The sequence below is a fragment of the Erithacus rubecula genome (genome assembly GCF_903797595.1).
Source record: "Erithacus rubecula genome assembly, chromosome: 2".
Classification (NCBI taxonomy): domain Eukaryota; kingdom Metazoa; phylum Chordata; class Aves; order Passeriformes; family Muscicapidae; genus Erithacus; species Erithacus rubecula.
In genome coordinates, this window is record NC_136685.1 from 77,089,472 (window position 1) to 77,112,216 (window position 22,745).

General features: G+C 40.6%; 1 protein-coding gene across 1 annotated transcript in view; it reads right to left on the minus strand.

Moving 5' to 3' along the window:
* Positions 1–21,877, minus strand: part of PRKD3 (protein kinase D3) — a 41,454-nt gene extending 19,577 nt beyond the window's left edge. Inside the window, exons 1-8 of the mRNA XM_079327452.1 lie at positions 21,709–21,877; positions 18,238–19,252; positions 9,858–9,996; positions 8,053–8,184; positions 7,219–7,376; positions 4,861–5,050; positions 2,059–2,136; positions 429–612 (exon numbers count right to left, since the gene is read on the minus strand). Coding sequence (XP_079183578.1) covers positions 429–612; positions 2,059–2,136; positions 4,861–5,050; positions 7,219–7,376; positions 8,053–8,184; positions 9,858–9,996; positions 18,238–18,528 — 1,172 coding nt within the window. The 5' untranslated portion in view covers positions 18,529–19,252; positions 21,709–21,877. The remainder of the gene's footprint in view (positions 1–428; positions 613–2,058; positions 2,137–4,860; positions 5,051–7,218; positions 7,377–8,052; positions 8,185–9,857; positions 9,997–18,237; positions 19,253–21,708) is intronic.
* Positions 21,878–22,745: the final 868 nt, after the last annotated feature.

Sequence of the window (22,745 nt, forward strand, 5' to 3'; positions counted from 1 at the left end):
TTTCAAGATAAATAATGCAAATTATTGATAACATGCATAGACTATGATGCCAATATTAAAATATCCTAACTAATGCATTTTAAATCTACCCATATATAACAGTAAATTAGGTTCAAGTCAGAGAGACCTTAATGATGCACTAGCTTTGTTAAGCCATAGGTTTTATCCTGCTTTGATAATCTGGTTGTATTTCTCCAATAACTGTCACAGCATAACACTTTTTCCAATTAGAAAAGACTATACTCTTTTAGTCTATTTATGTTTCAGATTTTCTTGAGACAAGAGAACTTTACAAAGTATTCTCAAGCTAAAATAAAAGAAACCCCACAAAAAGGGAAAATACACTTTAAGCAATAAAACTGGGCTAATTGGAAACAGTTGCTCACAATGAGCAACATATATCCTGAGCAAAGAATCCTCTAACTTACCTGATTGTTTTGACAGCTTCCTCATCTTTGTCTGCATCTAGGTCAGATGGATCCATAAAAAAGATTTTGTCCTCTGGAGGAGAGGGCTCTTCAGCATCATCTAGAACTCGACTACCATCACTGTTCATTTCACTGCTATCAACTTCCATTGGCATATCCAAATCCTGGCCTGGGCTAGCAGGTTCTGGAAACAACACAAGTCAGACATTATTTTAAACTCATAACTAAAAATTAAAAAAAATAAATAAAAAAAAAATCCTCCAAAACCCACTTTTTTCCCCTATTCACACTTATGGAAATAAACAAAATTACAATCACAACATGCAAAATTTTCACATTTTTGCTATAAGATACAGAGTATGTTAATGAACATTATCAATTTATTTTGCTAAATGCCAAGGTAAGAGAGACCCAACTAAAACGTGAACCATACTAAAACAGAGTGAAAAGTTTAAAGTCTAAACCTAAGTCTCATTAAGTAATTCTGTATCACAAGTAATCAGGACAAAGTAACCTTTCAACAGCTAGAGATGACCCAGAGAATTATTCCTATGCAAATTAAATTCTCCATTAACAGAAACCCAACTTCTCTTCCTGCTCTTGTAGTCCAAAATAAGAAAAATAAGAAAGAAAAGGGGGGGCTGTAGAATTGCAGGAAAAGAGAAAAGTAGAACAGATCTTACTCACCTCTAATTTTCTGCGGGCAGAAATTTAGTGTTTTCAAAAGCTATACAACTGGAACTGTGGAAAACTATGAATTATGACAAAGATATCTTCATCTGTAGCTTTTTCATGATTGTTTTTTTGTTTGTTGATTTATGGGAGGTTGCTTGTGTGTTTGTATAACTCACCTGGGGTGAGTTCAATTAAGAGTGGGAGAAAGAACAAGATCCCATCAAGATCATTAATGAAGAAGTTGAACAGGACTGGACCCTTTGTCAGCCCCTGGGGTACAGCACAAGTTACTTGCCATTGATAACCACACTCTAGGCCCACCCATTTAATCAGTTTTTAATCCTTATATGCTCATCTATCCTGTCAGCTTAATACTGGTCCAAAACATATAAAAATACTCTAAACATTCTTCCACAAAGTGTTCTGCACACTCCTCTTTCAATTCTGCAATGTCTATTCAGAAAGCAGTCCTACTTGTTTGAGGTTTCCAGAACTTAGAGTGGAGTTCTTTCTTTTGGTTTGGCTTGAGGATTTTCTCCTTTCTCTTTTATCTCAAATACCTCAGCTAACTCTGGCTAGTAAAAATCACGGATAAGAGAAAGTTGGAACAAATAGTATGAGTCTTCAGATATTCATGTTTTAAAGTATCTATTTCATGGTGAACAATAAGCAGATTGATCACAATAGGTCTTCATACTTGTACATTGGGGTGACTTCTAGATTTTTCATTTTCACTGAGCAATCCCAAGCAAAGGATAGTGAACTTGTCAAGACTGATTAAATAAAATAAGTCAGAGCGTAGGTTTTACAGTGAATCTTTTTCATTTTCACTGTCCTTAGTGAAAAAATTGGCAAGACAAGTAAGAATATTTCAAATATTCAGAGATGAGAACTAAAGCATCTTATTCAGCCTCAAAAGATCTCTCACTATTTGAAAGTACATTTCTCATCTTACCTCCATTGAAAATAACCTCTCCAAGACAGTCTCGAGGTACTTTAGGTGCACAGCGTTTGTGACAGTTGAACCTGCAATCTAAAATAGCAGATAAATAAGCCCATGATATCAGAACCTCACTCCCACCCAGACATGAACATTTGTCATCACATCTTCCAACAGAAACTTCAGCTCAGATTCATACACTTGCATGTAACTAAAGACAGCACCAATGAGGTCATCTCCAGGAGGAAATTAACAATCTTGTCCTTATGTCACATGTTGATTTGTCCCACCACTATTTGTTATGTCAGTACTTCCCTTTCCAGTACAAAACAGTTTGCTACTTCTGTAGCTTTTTCTGCAGCTATTTTTCTCTTATGATGTAATTTCTCCCATTATTTCATTTGTTCCACATCCATTTTTCCATTGCTATATGATTTCACTGTCTCATCTCTAACATTTTTCCCTACCTGCCAACTAAGACTTGCAGACATCAGAGGCCTCTACGATCACACAACTACATCAGAGCAAATATGTTCTGCAGTAAATCCTGAAGTCCAGTTCCTCTCTCATTCAGGTTACTGATCTCCCTGACTACTCAAACTCCATTTCTTGCTGACATGGGGCAGACAGACTAACATTATGTCCAGATTTGGCCTGGTGTGGAGATGGAATCTCACCTGGATGTGAGCCATTTCTGCACCCGAGCTATGAGACACAGCCTATGAACAAAGTCCAGTGTACAACTGGTACTAACAGAAATTTCCTTCATTAGCAGCATCCCTGTGATTTTCAACTCCATCAACACCACGAATTTCAAAACTCCCCACTGCCCCCACAACTGTTTTCATATTGATAACTTAGCCTCTTTTTGCTGTCCAAAGCAATCTCAATGTGTTTTTCTCTTAACTCAGATAAGAGAAAAAAATTATCACTCCATTTTTAGTAGCAGAGGAGCCAAATTCTGGAGCACAATACAATAGCTCTCAGTTTCTGAGTGCCTAAAAGGATGCATCCTAGGAGACCCATGAACGATCTTTTTTTACAGCCGTGGCTTCAGTCCATATTATGGAACACAGTTACTTCACTACTTTAAAGGAGGCTGGAAGAAACAGAGACATTTCAAATCCTGTCACGAAACTAGAAGACTGAATCTATCCTAATAAATTAAACTACATTCAGAAACATTCCTGGATACTGCAATGCAATTCTCTAGTCTAGTAAACAGCTACAAACATCCCCTAGCTTTTGGCCCACAGCATTAGCATAATCCCAAACAGTTCCAAAGTCTAGCTCATAAACCAGAGCATCCTATGAAATTGCTCCAAACAGGCAGTCTGCACAGAGCCACCCAGGCTGGGATGCTAAGAAAACTTGTTCATGAACATGGGTCATTCTGTCCCAGCTGACCTCAGTGTCCAGGAATGTTTCTGGGCACATTTAATTTATTACCACAAATACAGCCTTAGCATCTCAAACATCATCCTCAGAGCCCAAACAGAAACCTGAATTAAATCAAGAAATCCAGGGCTCTTTTGGGTAATCAGAAACATAAAACTACTAAAAGACCCCAAGCTTTGTGAATGTGCACAAGAAAGCCAGTGGGAAACCTTAGGCTTCTATACAAGAAGGCAGAATGAAAATATTTGAACTGCTTGGTATCAATTCCTGATATATTAAAAATAAGTATAGGATCTTACTGCATATATGGAGGCCTATTAAGACACTTAACTTCTGTCCTGCACATATACATAGCATATCTCTAGGCTTGCTTCCCATGCATAAATGCTTATAATATGCATACAAATAATACTTTTATCTAGTATCATTCAATTCCCTGAAACTGATGTGGTAGCCCCATTTGTTCAGCTGGATACAGTCACAGCAATTGTATATGGCCAGCAGAATTCATATGTTAAAACCACAAGGCATCTCTTTCAGGCTTCATTATTGTTGTATCATGTATATCCAAGAGACACACTGACTGGAAAAAATATCTAAACCAGTTCAGGATGCAGACTTCAAACAGACTACAAAGACTGCAAATAACAACAGAAATGAAAGATAAAACTTCTTCCTTACTTACATGAGACAGCAGTATTACTAATAAAATAAAAAGTTAACACAGCTGCAAGCTTACAATTTTTTCTCTCCTCTAATAAAGCAAACTAAAAATGCATGAATCACCTCTCTCAAAAAGCTGACCTTCGATACTCCCGTTTGACAAACTCACATGAGAGAAATGGAAACTCCTTTCCAAATTAATATTAATGATTCATCACTAGACTTTTGCTCCCTGCAACAAAGCTGACAGATCTGCACTAACTAGTAATAAAAAGCCAGAAGGAGATGGCACTAGTTACACCCTAGAAACCACATGGAAGAGGCTGAGAACTGAAGCCATGCATGTTAACATATGCTACATAAAAATCATGCAAGTTCAGCACAGGCACCTACCACCAAAAGGTAATAATCAGTATACTGTACTAGAATAATACAATGAAAACTCACACATTCTTTAGCAGTCAGTATAGAATACAGATATTGAACAAAAGGAAGCATTTTCCATTTTCATTAATTTATAATTATCTTTCTAGAATTATAGTGTTTTCAATCTACATAATTGAATCTTATTTTTCAGAAAAATGTACAATGCACAGCATACTATAATGAAAATGAGGGATGCTGTGATCTTATGAAAATTATGAATTTTTTTTAAATTACACTTCCCTATTTTGCAGTACACAGCCACCTAAGCTGCAATCGGTTTTACATACAGGACCTTTACTGAAATGTACTGCTGCAGCAGAAAATGGTTACCTTTGCACTGCATTCCTTGGCGAAAAAGGCCCTTAAGCAGCCGTTTGCAATACTGGCAGATGGTGGGACGAGTGTAAGAGTGAACAGCAAAGGTGTGTGGGACCTTCACTCTGCATAGCACCATCTTGTCCATCCAGATGGGGCGGCCACTCCAGGAGGGAATCCTCTTACTAGGTTCTGGGCAGCAACGCTGGAAGAAAAGAGGAGTACGTAATTGGCACCAGAACAGTTCTACTGCCACGACTGCTTTGAGAAGTCACAGCAGCCAGGTGAACTGGAAAAAGGCCAAAACTGCACCCTTTTTAAAAAGGACAGAATGGACAACCTTGGGAACCACTGAACTTTCAGCCTCCTCTCTATGCCTGGGAAGATCACAGAGATCATATTAGAAGCTATGCTAAAGCACATGAAGGACAGCGAGGTGATTTGGGATGGAGAGACTCCATTAGTGGACAAGAAAAAGGCATAATGTCATTTATCTGGAATTCTGTAAAGCCTCTGACCTGGTCACCATAACATCCTTCACTCTGAAGTGAAGAGATGGATTCAACGGGCAGACTTTTAGGAGAACAAGGAATTGGCTGGATGGTTACATCCAGAGGGTAGTGGTAAATGGCACAGTGTTCTGACAGACATCAGTGACAATGAAGACCCTCGGGGTTGATACTGGGACCCGAGCTATTAAATGTCTTTACCAATGACAGACAGTGGGAGGGAGTGCACCCTCAGCAAGTTTGTGGATGCCACCCAGAGGAGCGGTGCAGCTGGCACACTGGAGAGGCACCATGCCATCCAGCAGCACCTGGATAAGCTTGAGAAGTGGGTCCATGGGAAACTTATGCAGCTCAACAAGGCCAAGGGCTGGCACTGCACCTGGGCTGGGGCACCTCCCCATATCAAACAGGCTGGGGATTGGTGCCAGCCCTGCTGGGAAGGACTTGGGGGTCCTGCTGGAGGAAAAGAAATGTCAGTGGGGCTGTAAGGGAGATGTTGGCTCCTAAAGCGACCAGACAAGAAAGCAGCCCGGTCAAGAAGCTTTAAGAGGACATTCTGGTATTGTAAAACAAAACCATGAAAACACCATATGGAAAAGCCTTACAGAAAGCAGGAAGTTATATATGCACCTTTATTTACACAGAAGATAAAATGCTAGAAATTCACTCTAGACATTTATTTTTTAAGCAATCTGACAAGGTTCAGACAACATATACAAACCTCCACATAGAGGGTAAAATGAAAAAACACTGGAGGCAGGCAAACCAAATTCCAATCACCACCTCAAACTATCATTTTTTTTAAAGCAAGGTATAGTATGCTGGACAGCTTACTAAATTCGGCAAAAATACTTAGAAAACTCAAAAATTACTTTGAAAATTAACCCCCCCCCCAAAAATTATTTAGAATTAATTCAGAAGAAAAACTTTAGCAATTAAAAGAGAAAAGGCACTGAGAAAACAAAGAAGTATCAAAAAGGTACTAAACATGCACACAGAAATCATAAAGTTAAATTCTGTGATAAATGGTTACAATTCTATGATCACTGAATAGATCTTACCAGTAGTCATAAACAGCAAAATAACTATTTTGTCATTATTCAAGGTTATGGTTTTATAGCTTCTAGCTAAAAACAATTATGCTCTTGAACTAGACTATATGATCTGTATTTTAAACTGTGGTAAGAATAGTTATAGTGTAAAGTGACGAGTGAATAGAAAAAACTAAGGCACAAACAAATGGATCTAATCACTGCCTGTCCTGTCTAATGATCCAAATACACTTGGGATATATTTGATAATTGATATTTGTTATGTAATTGATAACCTCTCAGCAATCATTATAACAAGGAATTACTATGGATATCTGTTTTTACTGTAAGCCCTTCATCCCCTACACCCTCCTTAATAGGGTTTGGGGTTTTTTGGATTAACTCTATGAAAAGCTTAACAGCAGATCAGGAAAAATCTTCCCCAGTATTAAAGCTGACAATTTGTATTGCTTTGGCCAAGTAACTAATCTATGATGGTACAATAATTACAGAATGAATCTGCATTGCTAAGAAGGCAGGATGTTTTATCATTCTGAAGCCAACGTTCTCAAGATTTCCTACAACCATGAGTGAAAGGCTAATAAAAAATTAAATATAAAAATTATAATTTATTTCCTGTTTCGTCTCTCACAGTAATAATAAGCAATAAATGCCACAGTCTAAGAATCACCATATTTTAAAATTCACTAAAACCAATCTTAATGGTTAAGCTGGACTCCAACATAATCATCGTGAGCCACTTAAAACACTATCCAGTTCTCCAGAGTTAAAGAATTTAAAACAGAAATCATTTCTCCTTTCATATTACGTACTTCTTCAGAGGCAGAGGATGTGTGTTCAGCCTGTGCTGGCCTTGGAACTGAAAGCCCTGCTCCTGGTAAGGACACGTTAGACAGGCGCCTCTTCCTCACTCCACTGCAGTTGTTTGGAATCTTGAAGGCACATCGCTTATGGTAGTTTAAGCCACAACCTGGAAGAGGAATTTGTTTATTCAAAAAACCTCTCAACATTCAAAGTAACAAAAACACTACTAATATTTTGATAAAGCAGTTTTCAAAAGATGACCCAGGAAAATTGCAAAGGCAGGAATAGATTGTTGTGTCAAATTCTCTTGTTTTAGAGTTCTTAACGTGATTTACAGAAATAGCTTTTTCTCCAGTAAGCCCAGTTCTAGTAATAAGCTCTAAGACTTGGAAGCTGCTGATCTCCCACCACCAGGAGGCTTTCATCACTCCCTCACTCTGGAGCACAAGAACCAAAGAAGAATTCAGTGAGAAGGCAGCGTCAGTACCTGACAGCAGGCTGCAGAGTGCTCTACAGCCAGCTGGATGAAAGCCATAAGGAAAGGGATTCCCCTCTGGGAGTCTCTCCAAACTATGTGTTCCTTGTGCAAAGAACACAAGGTTGTAAGCTAGCTATTTTTTTCAAAGTGGGAAACAACAAAACTTCTTAAGTCATCAGCCCAAGGTCACACACAGTTTGCATTAATGCCAAGATCAGAACTTGGGTTTTCCAACGCACAAACCCTTCCAGCTATGAAATATTAAATTTATGTCTTGCTAACACAGCAAACACAGTACAACTTCTTCTTGCTCGTCTCATATAGATATACACACACACAAATACACTAAATATCAGAGACTTACCTTCACATTTTAATCCTTGTCGTACCAAACCCCAAAGCATCTCTCCGCAGTAGTCACAAAAAGTAGGAGCCTTGTAGGAATGCACATAAAGTGCATGAGGACGAATCTGGAAATCTTCAACTGTAGCCAAAGCTTTTAAAAAATTGCAGTAAATTAAAGCTCTTGCCATAGGATCAACAAGGATTTATGGAAAGAACATGTTTTAAAAATGGCTAATTTAAAGAATGTTAACAAAGCTCTTTAGAAATCAGCATTTTACTGTATGCCATTTAAATATGCATTTAGGAGACTGCATAGTTTTCAGTAAACATTTTTATTGAGGAAAAAAATTCATTCAACTCTGTAGGCTAATGGCCCCAACTAATCAACAGTATGAATCACTCTGTTGAAAACCTCACTAAGCTGAAGGCAGGTACAACAAGCTCTGCTAAAAGCAGCAGTAAACATTTGAAAGAGCAACTTAATTTTCAAGCTGTTTTGTAACAGCTACAAAATTTTCAAAAAAAAAAAAAAGACAGTTCTACAAGATAGATTTTTATCTTCTAAAGGACTTTTGCAGTAAAAGCTTATTAGACTAAACTCGGTGTATCAAAACAAAACTGTGGGTAAAGTTTCCACAGGACAAGAAATATTATTTTCCTTAAACAAGCATAGATATATTGAAATTATTTTTGTCCTGTTTCTTTGAGGAAAAAAAAACAAACAGGTATTTTACATCAACATTACCTTGCCCTGATGGCCACTATTTTTTTATCAGATATGTACTATACATACTAACATTTCCTATTCAGATTCTTATTTTTAAAATCTTACTGAAAGAGATTTACAGGTCTTCAAAATGCCTCAATTTCGGGTGGTCTGTCTGTCTCTAAGGAAACTGTCAGAGACTGCCAAGAGACAGACAACAAATTTTCCAAATATGTTATTGACCAGAAGCAATGAAAAACTCAAAATAAGATGATCAATTACTGAACATCTTAGACATGCCTTGAAATGCAGCCAAGGATTCAGCCTTACACCTATCAAATTGATACTTTATTGACCAAGTTTACAAATATCTAAGCTCATGACAGTCAAGACGTCTCTCTAATATGCAGGCTCAGTTTGTCACTTTATCATCAAAGACTTTAAAAACTGCTCAATATTATTCCAGCTTTTATTTGTAGTTTACTACAGCTGACTTAGGACTGAATTTGACAAAGTATTGATCAAACACATACAATGACAATCAGGGCTGGGGTTATTTTGTCCTTGTTATTGGTTAATAAACACCACTCTAAGGTTTTATGGTTTAAATAAACTATTTTTAAGTACTACAGTAACTTGTAAGAGTCTGTTTTTATAGGCATGATTCAGCAACAACATTTATATGAAGTCTTAAGACAGCATAAGTCATCAACAGCAAAAGCTACAGAATAAAAAGACAGATACAAGCAAAAGAAAACCCACAGCAGCTGGAAGAACAAATTATGAATCCTACCTGTATTGTGCGTTAAACACAAATAAAAATTAAAAACTGGTATTATTATACTTACAAATTGTATAATTCAGATTTGTTTAAAATAACAATCCTGAAGAGGATTAAAACAAAACAATGAAAAAATAAAAAAACTGAGTACTGAAGCATCAGGGACACTTGGACTTACTTGGAAACCTCTACCCTAAAGTGCATGGAGACTTAAGTGAAAAAGCTCAAGGCAGGCATGAAAATATTGCTTCATTAAGTCCTATTTTCTTTTAATCTACTGAATAAAGAATTGTTCCATTAATAATAATAATAATAATAATGTAACAATAATACCTACCAGAGAGTACAACCTCAACAAGATCTCCCTCATGTATCTCCTCTGCTGATGTAATTCGCTGCAAAATATTATCTGAGTTCAGGTCATGGCGAAACAGGAGAATTTTGTCATACATGCCAAAGAAACCACACTCTGGGAACTGCAACAGAAATCAAACCCTAAATTAATACATGCTCTTTGATAATCCTATTTATCAATGTTTTTAGTAACAGGTACAGAACTCAAGAGTTGTAAATGTTTCATGGTAACAAAATCTGATCATTTTTGAGGAAACAAAGCCTTTTCTAACAATTTCTATTTTTTTTTTAGCCTGAAAAAAAAGAAGCATTAAGGTTTTTGTTTCAGGTTTTTAATCTCTCAGACCTACATAATCAATCTGGGAAGTAAAATTCAATGCAGGCCTTTAACTTGGATAGCACCACCTATAACCCTTATTTCAAGGGTATTCTGGTCAGGCAGGTATTTTGCTCAAGACACTCCAGCAGCACCTGTCATACTTTTCTTGAGGAGCAAGCCAGTTAAGAGGCTCCATGTCAGTTCAGATCTACAGATGTGAGAAATCCTAAGTAACATGCTCCACAGGACACTGCTTCAGCAGGCAAATTGGATTCTATGACCTCCAGTGATCTCCACCAATATACCCACTTTCTGTGATTCAGTGAAAAGAAAAACTCAAATCCCCATAAGGACAGAAGAAAATTCCACATGGGAAACGGATACACTAAATAACATGGCCCTTTTCCATGACATTGAAAAAAAAAAAGAAAAGCTTTCTCATTCTGTATTTTCCCTACTCTTTAAAATATTGTCAAGTATGAGTAAAACTGAAAATCTTAAAAGTAAATAGTTCATGAGGAAAAAGAGCAGGAACAGACTCTGGAGAGGAATGAGCAGCACTCAAGCAGCTCCTTTGATGTTTTTGGCTTAAACCAGAATTCTAACTTGAGGTAGGAACACACACGCAGAACAAAACAGGAGAAATGTAGGAAAAATTATGAAAAAGCTCATAAAGCTTCTTCTGAAAAAGAAGAAACTTCAAATTAATGAGGTAACAAGTTAGTAATTTACATGTCACACAGTCACTAAGTATCTAAACTGCACAAAGCTTGTGGTATATTAATTATTCTTAACTAAAATCAAGAAAAATTTCTTCTACCAAATCAAAAACATAATGAAGGTATCATATCCATCATGCCCATTATTTTCACACTTTCTTCTATTTCAGAGAAAAGTAATGTCCTCTTTACATTTGAGTCTCCTTCTTTTGATAAAGATGTGTTTCTCTTCTATTTTTTTCACTCTTAACACCATAACCCTGTCATGCAGCTGCCAGAACATCCCTACACATAATCCCCCACCTCAGTAACCAGAGGTCACATAATCACCTGCCAAGCAGCACTTAACCTAATTGCTATGATAAAATATATTCTGCCTATGCACCATTTACCCATTCTCATGTACAAATCTTGGATTTTCAATGCTAAAAAGCATTAGCTGACAAAATAAATTTAGAGATGAACACTCAACTCCTCTTTGTGATACCATTACAATGGTGTAATCATTACAAAATATGAGACATTACATCCTTTAGAAAGGAGCACCAACATTAATCCAAAGTTTGTAAATAACATTATAATATTATAATTAAGATTTTTGTTTTCAAATGAATTCCAGACAAAGGCAAAATTAATTTCTATGGAGTAGAAATATTGTGAAAAAAGCAAAATCATCTATTACAGATTGTTAGAACTGTTGATATCAACACCCTCATTTGGTTCACCATTAATTAAATTAACCTTTTAAGCTTTGTAGCATGAATGCTTCTCATACTGTCACAATATGATTTACTGCCTGTTCTTCCAAAACAAATACACTTACACATAAAAGAAGTGACTGTGAAAGACTGTCTGGTTTTCCAACTCTAACATTCAACCTCCTTAAAAGGTATTTCTTCTATGTACAAACTTGTGCTTTATCAGTGACTTCTAGACTAAGATGCAGAACCACATGCTCACGACTAACACGGGAATAATCTATACTAGTATGGAGTACAAGAATTCTCACACTAAACACAGACTCTGTATACAGTTTCTACAGTATGTGACAAGACTGCACCACAACACATTTTCTAGGCATTGTGCATGCCAGATCTCCATTTCTGAAATAATACCAAAAGCTGAAAGGATGAGTAAAGAGAGACCCTGCTCACTGGTATGGAGAGCTGTAGTCGTTAGGAGGTTTTTCTGAATCCATAAGAGGGACAGGCAGTAGCTGAGGAACCTTGCAGTAGCTCCTTTACCTGTCCTACCTGAGAAATGCTTGGCTGCACATCCACAAAGCAGCACAGAGCAAAAATGCAGGTGGGGGAAGTCCACCAACACCCTGCCCAGGACTTCCCAGCCCCTTCACAGGAGCCATCAGGCCACCAAAGGCCCATCTCCACCAGCCAGGGGAGCACAGAGAAACAAGGATAGGTAGGAACCCAAATTAAGAAGTCTTCCTAGGAAAAGATACCCTGGCCTTCACAAGACATCCTCAGACCCAGTTTCCATACATACATGATCAAGTAAGTCAATGCTAGAACATCTTGTGGCCTGAGAGGGGCTGCAGTCCAGTGGTATGGCACAGATTATAAAATGCTGGGAAATTAGGATTGTACAATACCTATGGAATGTTTACAGAAGGAAACAAAGACAAGGAAAGACGTGATTCAGGGAGGAATAAACGTGGGAAAAAATCAAGGGATAAGAAGATAAAAGAGGCTGGTCACCTGTAAACAGGAGTTGGTCAGAACAACTGCCTGATCATGCCCTGTGCATCATCAGCACCACCCATCCTCTATTCACACTGAATCCAATTTCTAGCTATTTTCCTGAATTCTTTTCTCTTATTCTGAGCCCATGTGTGTGTATGGGGGGGTCTGACTGCCAGCAATCAGAGCAAGAGGACCGTGTAATGTCAGTGAGTGGAAAGGTTAGAGTAAGTGAAATCAAGAGCTTGTATATCCAGGTGTCAGCAACTGGAAAGACGAAGATCCAGCAGCTCCTACTGGGCAGAAAGTGCTTTAAGCCAGCTGCAGGAGACATCCACTATTTTCTTACTGGTGGGTGAGTGGGTATGCGTCTGTACAGTTTTTTTCCCCACCCCCAGACCTCCATCCTGAACCACCAGAGACTGATACAGCATGGGACCTGGTGCTGTTTGTGTTCATGTGAGTGCTCACAGACAGAGACACTGTGGATCTGCTTGGATCTGTGTGTATATATGTATGTGTTGCACACCTGTATCCAAATGCTAGTGGCTATCAGGACTACACGGTCAGTCTTGCTGTCCATGGCTGCCCATAGGGACAGAGATGCAGCAGACTCCAAACCCAACCATACCTAATAAAATTTTTCAAGTTAGATGAACTAATCCTGCTCTTTCCCACCAAAAAAAACATTTCCCAGTTACAAAAGAACAGATCCTACGGGGAAGATGCCTGTCTCCCAACCCCTTTCCACACACTCTGGCTCAGCCTCCTCTCCTCTGCCCCCACTCCAGCCCTGTGCACCCAAGCCATGGAAGTGCTGGCTGGCTGCCCTCCCCACGGCCAGCTCTGATGAGCTGCAGGTGGCCCAGCAGAGCCCTGTGTCAGGCTCTTGGGCCTCGGTGCAGGGAGCAATCAGCTCCAACCAAGCAGCTTGGCTCCTTCCAGGCGTGCGGCGCCCTGCTCTCTCTTCCGCTCCCCAGTCCATGGGGGAATTCAGCATTCCTTGCTAGCACCTTGGCCAGAAGGCTTGTGCAGACTGCTGGCCAAGAATAACCTCATCGATTAACAGGGGTTTTATTTCAAGTGGTATCTTTTAACAGAATTTTTACACAAAGCTTAAACTATGTTCAATAGTTGAACTGTATTCAAGTTGTACACTACCAAATTCTTCTCTCTTGTACTGCGGCAAAGCACAGCTTTTACAGCTTTTCTTATGCTCAGTTACATGAAGCTGCTAAGGAAGAACATTACACAGTTCCTTTGAAGTGTTAAGAGCTCATAATGTAAACTTGAAAACAAAACTCAAAACAGAATATTTTAAAGCCTGTTTTATTTTACGGGATTATACAGCTATTACTTTCTTGCCTGATGATAAAAGCCTGATGTATCTGCACAGTTACTCAGAACATATAAACTGCTAATCCCAGTATTACTTAGTTTCCTAAAAGCAAAAACATGACTGTTCCCAGTTTTAACAATTCCAAAAGAGCATCTAGTGACAGGAAATCACTTGTGGGAAGTCTACGTATGCACTAGACTGTGCCAAAATTAATCTCTGGTACACCAATATATCAACTTATATCAAGAATCTATGTAATTCTTAATACTTGAGTGGCAGTAGCACAAGTAATATAACTAGTGGATTATTGCAGTTACACTAAGGAAAAATCATTGGTGTTATCTAGCATGCTCATACTGTAAGTATTACAGCATATCTAGCATTAATTGAGAGTGCATTACATCGTCTTTTTAATCCAGAAGAACTCAACCAACATACAGCAGTCAGTATTGCTGAGTGAAACACTGAGGCTTCTCTCCATCTTGGCAGTAACTGAAAAATCCCTTTACTTCAAGTTCCAGGAGTTATTTTACAAAGTTCTGGACTAGTCGCCAAAAATTCACACTAGGGAAAAGTGTAGGCGGATATTGTTTCAAGGTCCAATATCTCATGACCCATCGTAACGCAAAACAAATGCTTCAAACCACTGAAAGTTAATTCCTAAGTCTAATGGTCCAAAACACCATTGGAAAGTCTCTTCGTTCACTGAAGTCATCCACTCTATTATCCTGCATCCCTACCCAGCTATTCACTCCCACTCTTTAGAATCATGTGCCAAATCACATTATCACACAGACAATTCGTTTCAAACATGTTGCAGGAGATCCTTCCCTCACCAGATGCCTCAGTACAGACATACTTGGACTACTGCTTGGCTAGGTTTTCCAGCATACAAACCTATTATCATGCTGGAAACGCTCATCTGCCCCTCATGTAGCACCTTTGTACCACCAGTAACTCCCCAGATCCCACTTTCCCACAAGCATGTTTCTCATGTCTCAACTCTTGCTAAGTCCCTGTGTTATTTAGCTCATATGAAGAAAACAGCTGACAAGTCACAAAGGCAGAGCAGTAGGAGGAAAATAGATCTGAGAACATCTGAACAGAAGAGATGATTTGCTTTCATTTTAGAGTCTTTCAAAAACAAACAAAGTATCAGTACTCAATCAAAAAGAATGCAATGGTTGAAGGATCATGAGAATTTCAGGGAAACATTCTAAGGTAGGGGAGCAATTTGTCTGTTTCAGAGCAAATCATAACAAAGTCATCAGAGGAAATATATACAGAGAAGGAGAATGCTGAGTATGACTGAAAGTGAAAATGATGGACAGGTCTGTGGACCAAAAAAGAGAGAAGTGATAGAAACATGAAAGTAAAGGTTCGTAAGTTTACTCAAAAAGTTACAATAAATCTTGCAGGTACTGATACTATACAACTAATAGCGCTAGTAATAGTACAGTAATAAAATGTTTTTCATTTATAGCTCTAACCAGAATAAAATTAGGTAAGATAGAATACAGCATTTAGAGCACACTGTCAAATACAATTCCCAGTTTGCAGGCAGCAGAACATCACCACATGCAAGTTTCTAGTTTTAAGTCAGTAATCTCTTAGTTCTACTTCGTGTGAGGAATGAAGAAACAGTATTCCAACACAGAACAAGACCAAGAACTTGTCTCTGTAATATCTGACCATTGTGCAAGAACACACTGTCTACCTGCTACAAGTTTTTCTGCTTCTAAACACTCCCTCTCTGTTCTAGCAGTCATGTGACCAGTTTAGGTTCCTCTTCAGATTGCCCCTGAGAACTGTATGTCTGATACTTTAATACACAGCAACCTAGATAAGGCATGAACAGAGAAGACCATGAATGCACTGGAGACCATAAGCAAGAATTTTTCTGAAGCATCCCCATGAAATCTAAAGTTTGGATTTTCTGACAGCTTCTATTAATCATTCCAGTACACAACAATCCTAACACAGTACCCCCCAAACTTAACTTTAAACTTGCAAAAACAATTGAAGAAAAACACTTAAAAAGAAAAAAACATCCCCTGATGTTTGGAACATCTGTAATAGAGCTAAGAGACACACCAAATATTTGCATTACTCATCTCACTCTCCTTGCAGACACATGCCTCTTTAGTTTCAGTTCTCTTGATGCTGCTTTTAACTACTCTGCTGCAAAACCTGAACAAGCTACACTGAACACCAGTGACTGAAGCAGGAAACACAGAAAGCAGAGTCCTAACCAACATCTTTGATACTGTAATTGTAGCCTCAAATACAGTTAGGCAGGTGGTTCAAGTTCCCAAGTAAGTGAAGAAGGACTCCTCAGAGTTTTATTTTGTTCCAGATTACGTAGAAGAATACTAGCCTGAAATGTGACTGTGAAGTAAGGAAATGTCCATTTAACACTAGTAAAGGTAACACACTAATAAGGAGAGAAGCTATCAATTATTATTCCAAGTAAAAAAAAAAAAAAAAAAAAAGTATTTCTCCTTATTAATTAAAGAAATGCAACAGTAAGTAAACACTCTTAGGTACAGAACTATCACAGCAACAAACCACACAGTACCCTGTAGTCAAGACAAGACAGTTTAAGCAGGCTGTGGAATACCAGAGGAAAGGGAAGCTTTAACACTGTTGAATCTCAACAGCACACCCAGCAGCCTCAAATCTTTTAACTGGAAAAAACAGCAACCATTTGCAGAACTACGGACAAGAACACCGCTCACAATTTTCACATTGGGCACACACTAATCCTAGAACATTTAACAGTCTTGCAACAGTCACCAGATCCGAGAGAAAAACAGTCAAGGCAGGACATATTGCTGTCAAGTAGACAGTACAGGGAGAATACTGCCACTCGTGCACTAGCTGCAAAACTACTTATGAAAGATGAATCCACCACACATGAGGTTGTTTCCTGATCAGTTTGCGCCTGCAACATGTTTTCAATGAGCAGTCACCTTCTGGTAGCTTCAGCTGCAGGAGAGCAGAAACCGCAGCAAAGCCAGACAAAAAGGAAAACTGATCATGAAATCCTCATCAGTTTTGCAGTACATTAGGCTTAGCATGTAAGAAGTTTGAGCAGTAACAAGACCTCAAGCTAAACTTTTAGCTGAGCCTGCCAAAAAAACAGAAAGGAAAAAAGAAAAGTAAGTGTGAATGTAACTTGTTTTCATCTTTCTTTAAGACAGAAGACAGGAAATATGCAGATGTAAAGAGAAGGAGCTGGCATAGAAAGAAAAAGCCGCCCCTAAAATGGCTGCATAAAGGTACACTGTTGCATGCATAGTGTTTTCAAAAAAAAAAAGTTGACCCAAAGAATTCACCTGTTCAGAAAGGAACTAATATGCTGAATTATATTTTGGAAGCTATTATGAAATTGGCTTGTTTGACAACAGTTTGTAAAAAATATGAAAGACGCAGCAAGTTATGAGATGGGAAAAAAAAGATACACAAGCATATGCAAATAATACATAATGTGCTTATGTTTTTTCAGGCTATTAGGTGAAAAAGAATTATATAATAAAACTAATCAATGATAAATATCACAATTCTCACAACAATGAAAGACATGGAGATAATTCCCTGACCTTGATGGAAAACAGCAATTATTACTTATTCTACTAAATACTATTAAATTCTTTTCAGGCTGCATCCTGGGATCTAACCTTCCTAACCTAAAGATAAAATTTGGATGCAAAATGATCAGTGTTACTTCCTTCCTAGAGAGATAGAATTTGCAACAGGGTAGCCAAGACACAAGGGAAAAGCTTGCTAAGGTTCTTTTATTTCTAGGTCAACCCTCTCTTAAGAGACATTATATTGATACATAAAAGTAACACATGTATTCAGTATACAGAAAAATAATATTAGGATATTATTAGCTATTTAGTGGGATTTTTAATTACTAACTAGAAGAAAAAAAAAAAAAAAGAATAGCTAGTACTAAGCCTGTGGCCCTGCAAGGCATGTCTGTAGCCACAAATGGTCTTGTCACTGTGGCTGGATACACAGATCCAAGAATATTTTTCAACAGTAGTAACCGTAAGCTAGTAAAAACCTAAGGTATCAGGGACAATTGCTGAAAGGAAAAAACTGTCCATATTTGAATTAAAGCTTCTCCCTTGAGAGTTACCAAAATTTCTTTCTGCATAACTGCACATACCCGACATAGGTGTTTGTCACCAAACTCTTGGCATATCTCAGCTGCTATTACTAAACATCCTGTTAGCAAACAACTGCTGCCATCAGCAGAACATGGCAGCTTTATACCATACCTTCTGGTAAACTATTGAGCACACGAGGTCTTTAACAGCAGAGAGGGACAGGTCCTGAGCTTCAATGGTGACAGTCTCTCGAGTGAGGCCAATCTGCAGAAGGAAGGAGATCCCATGCATAGAGCCTCGGGAGTTGGTGAGGCTCTGGGTGCTGAAACTGCCATTGGAGAGTCGACTGGAGAGCCCTGACTGGGGGCTTGAAGACAAAGTTGGGGTCTGTGCTGCAGCAGCATGACACGTGGGTGGGGAAAACTTCTGTAAGGATGGGGGAGAAGAGTCGTTTGATGACATCTGACTTGCTTTTCTCTGCCGAGATCTCCCTAGTAGTCAAATTCTAAGTAAAATCAGTTCTGGGTTTGAAATGAAAACAAGGATAATGTAAGTTTCCCTTTCTCAGTTCAGTAAAATGCTCTTGACCAGTAAAACTTAAATTTCCCTTTCATTCGGTGCAAGCCAAAGAGTAAAATAATTACAGCTGCAAGTTACTTTAAATTAAAGGTTCTCTTTCTGCAGTTACAATCAGCTGATCAAAAGCAGATTGCCTGTCCTTTAGCACCACATCCAGACACAGAGGCTTACACAAACGCCTCACAGGAACACATCAGCTCTGCTGTTTTATACTTGTCCTTCATTTTTATTAAAAAATAAAAGCTGGAGAAGCAGATGGAAATAGATGTTGATAATTCATTAAAACTATCCTTGTTCACCTAATTATACAGATCATATCTTAAATGAAGTCTCATCTTCATGCAGATAGCTTTTGACAATGAAAGAAAATTCTTGAGCAAGAAGAGAAGTCCACGTATGTGATGACTCTATTCCTCCTTCAGAAAGTCTCCTCTGAATTCACAGGACACGGTGAACTTGAAGATCATTGAAGATATCCAATTTCATTTTTATAAAATATTTTAGCCCATGAAATGGAGGAGCAGAATGTCTGAAGACACAACCACATTAAATGCAATCTCTAGCATCACCCAGATAATCTCCAGCATTTTGAAACGTTGTAGTGTGCCTATAGGGGAAAAAATAAAGTTATTTCACATGAAATGCATGAAGTCACATACCCATGTCATAACCACTCTACTCTTAAGCAGCAGGATACCAACTCATTTTACTCAAATGTGTTATATTAGAAGCATTTCATACTTGTAAGTTAAATTTAACTGCTTTCCCACTGTATGACACACAACAAAAATCAGATCTAGCACTGACCAGTATGTTACCACAACTTCTAACTTACATTGGTTTAGGAGAGCAAAGCACTTAGCACTCAAGAGAAAAACAACAAAAAAGGCAGGGGAAGGAGCAGTGCATCTAGAGTATCATTTTAATACTCAAATTATTCAATAATTATTAATATTCAATTTTAATATTAATAATTCGAATAAATATGATAATTTTAGTATTAATACCCAAGTATTTAAGAAAACTGAAGAATGTCTTGCACAAACTCTAACTACAGGAAGATCTGCAGAGCACACAATTGAGTGTTGGTTGGTTCCTTTGGAAAAAATAAATAAATAATTTAATAATACTCATAAGTCGGATTAAAAAAGCAAGTCTGCAACAACCCTTGAAAATAAATAATTTCATAAGCATGGGCTTGAGATACTTGTTACAAGATACTATGCTACCTGATTCAATATTTCAAGCATTTCATGAGCAGCTGGAATGTTTGAAAATAATAACTTCAAGATACCCATGCAACTTCTGCCACAGGAGAAGTTTTCCATGGATGGTCCAAACACATACATAATAGACATATTGCTAAGAGTTTTTAAGGATCATTGATCCATACAGGATACCAAAATCAGTAAGCTCACCTATTTTTTCCTTCCCTTATGTTAAAAAAAAAAAAAAATCAGAAAATGTATTACTGTTGTAATGAAATTTCAGAAGAGAAACGCCACATCTTGCTGCACACAGTAGAAGCTGTCCTTCCCAGAAATAAGGCTGAGAATTTAATATACTATGCACTTCTGGTATTTACCAGTGTAACAGCTCAAAACCCCACTGTCAATGCATTCTGAAAGGTAAGAGAGAGACACAACTTGGAGTTCTGAAAGGAAAATAAGCTCTTGGTACTGTGATAAAAATTCCTAACAGGGAATCTGGAAGAGAGAACAAATCGATACTCCTGCATTTTCGGCAGAGGTATCTAGAAACTCTTGCCTTCAAACAGAAGACTTGTTGGACATTTAGCAACAACACCTGAAAAGAAACTTCTGCCTTAAAGAACATGTTAAACACCATACAGATGAAAGTTATAAATAAGAAGAGTAAGGACAACAACAGTAACATTTTCTCAAGAAAGCAGCTTCACAGCGCCTTCCAGTTTGCTTGAAGATGACTTGTTCTTGTTTTCTACATACTGCTTTCCTCTCCCTCACCTCTTACAGCAATGTCTCACCAGAGACAGCAAATACGAAGCCTTAGGGGTGGATTTGAATTACAAAAAACAATGCCTAACCAACATAATAGAGAACAGAAAAGCCTTATGATGTAAAAGAATTAATGAGTCTGCTAGGCAAGTTTAATTTAGGCAGTGAAAACACCCTGTGAAAGCTCACCTATAACTGCCTAATTAGAACGTTAATTTGATTTATCAAAAGCATGATGCATTTGCATTGACAAAGCCTTTTGAAACCATCTGTATTTGCATATAAGCCTTTGAAGAAGTTTATTTTTGTTACTCGGTAGGAAAGAATGGATCTTTCTACGAAGGGAAAGCCATAGAAACTGCTCACTTTGTAGTGAGGATAGAGTTCTTCCGAACACCAAATCAAATAAGCGTATGCCGAAATTGACATGCAGTCTGCGATTCTGCATTTTCATTTATGCAAAGAAAACCCTACACCTGAAAAAGCGAGGGGAACAGGGGCTCTGAAGGAGCCCCTCTGCCTCCTTCCCCTGCAGCCCAGCTCCCTGCCGCTCCCGCCGCCCCAAACCCAGCGCCTCCCGGGCAGCCTCTCCGCACCTAGCCCCAAACCCGCCGCTCCACGGGCAGTCCTCGCCCCGCAGGGGCCGTGCCCACCGGGAGGGCCGGCAGCTCCCGCCGCGGCTGCACCGGCGGGACGCTCCTGCCCGCCGCGGGTCGCGCAGCCCCGGCCGGGCGGCCGCCCGTCCCTCCCGGGTTTAAATCCCCGCTGCGCGACCCGCCCCCGCCGGCACCATCTCCGGAGATGATGTGGCCTCGGCCCGTCACCCCCACCCCGGGGCACCCAGGGCGGAGCTGCCGCCGCGGCGCTTTCCCCCCGCGGGGGGCGGCGGGCGCTGCCCCGGGGCACGGCCCGTGCCGGGCTGGACGGCCGCTCCCGCCGCCGCGCCAGGAACTTTTCCAGTCCGCCCCCGCCCTTCCCCGGCGCGGCGGCGGCGGCCCCGACCCCCGTACACACCCACACGCCGCGACCCCGCGGCGCCTCCCGCCCACGGCGTTGGCCGCGGTGCCCCCGGTCCCGGCGCGCTCACCTGCGGCCCCGCTGCCCCGTGCCGGAGCGGCCGCTCGCGCATCTCCAGCCCCGCGGCTCCCCGCACACACACCGGAGCCGCCCGGGACGGGACGGGGCTGCGCCGCGGGGGCTGCCGGGAGCTGTAGTCCCGCGACCGCCTTCTGCCGCGGGCCGCCCGGCCTGTTCGAACCACCGGCCCCGACGTGCCCCGCGCGGGCGGGGGGCTCAGCGCGCGCGGCAGCGCAGGCGCAAGGCTCCCTGAAAGAGTTTCCGTTAGTTTTCCTTGGCCGTGGCGGGCGCTGCCCCGAGCCGCTACAGCGGGATGGGACGGGACGGCCCCGGCTGCGGGGCCCTGCGCTCCGAGCTGCGGCTGCCGCCCCGCCGCCGCCCCGGCCTCGCCTCTCCAGCCCTGCCAGAGCCTGGGTCCGCGCCAGCTCGCAGCCGCCGGTTGCGGTGCCAGCGCCCGCCGCGGGTTCGGGCAGCCCCCGCCCTGCCCGCCGCCCCTCGCAGCACCTCCTTGCCCCGCTCCGCCCGGCCGGGACCGCCACAGCCCGTGTCCCTCCGCGCCGCTCCGGCTCACCTTGCCGCGCCGGGGAGGCGCAGCCCCGCGGGGATGTCCCCTGGGCCGGGCAGGCCCTCCATCGCCGCGCAGGAAATACTTGACCTAGTGTGTCACGGCATCGCCGCGCTGGGCTTTTCCGTGCCGCGCTGACCTGCGAGCTGGAAGAGGCTTTCGGCGTCTCCGCTAGCCCCCGCGGATGTGCCTGCGTGCCCTCAGAAGTTCTCCGGGCCCTTTTCCCTGCCCGTCTCCTGCTGCGTTTCGGCCTCCCCTTCAGTACTCTGATTCACCCAAATCCCATTTTCTGCCCTGCGTTAATGATGCCCCTCTTGGCATCAGCGGCAAATTTCTGCACGCAAGATACTTAGCAAAACAGTGAGCTGAAGTACCAAATAAAACTGGTGCAAGGCGAAGGTGCCCCTGTAACCTCCCTCCAGCCCGAAAGCTCCCTGTCGAGAGACAACCCGTCATCGTCCTTCTTGAATTTGGATTCGATT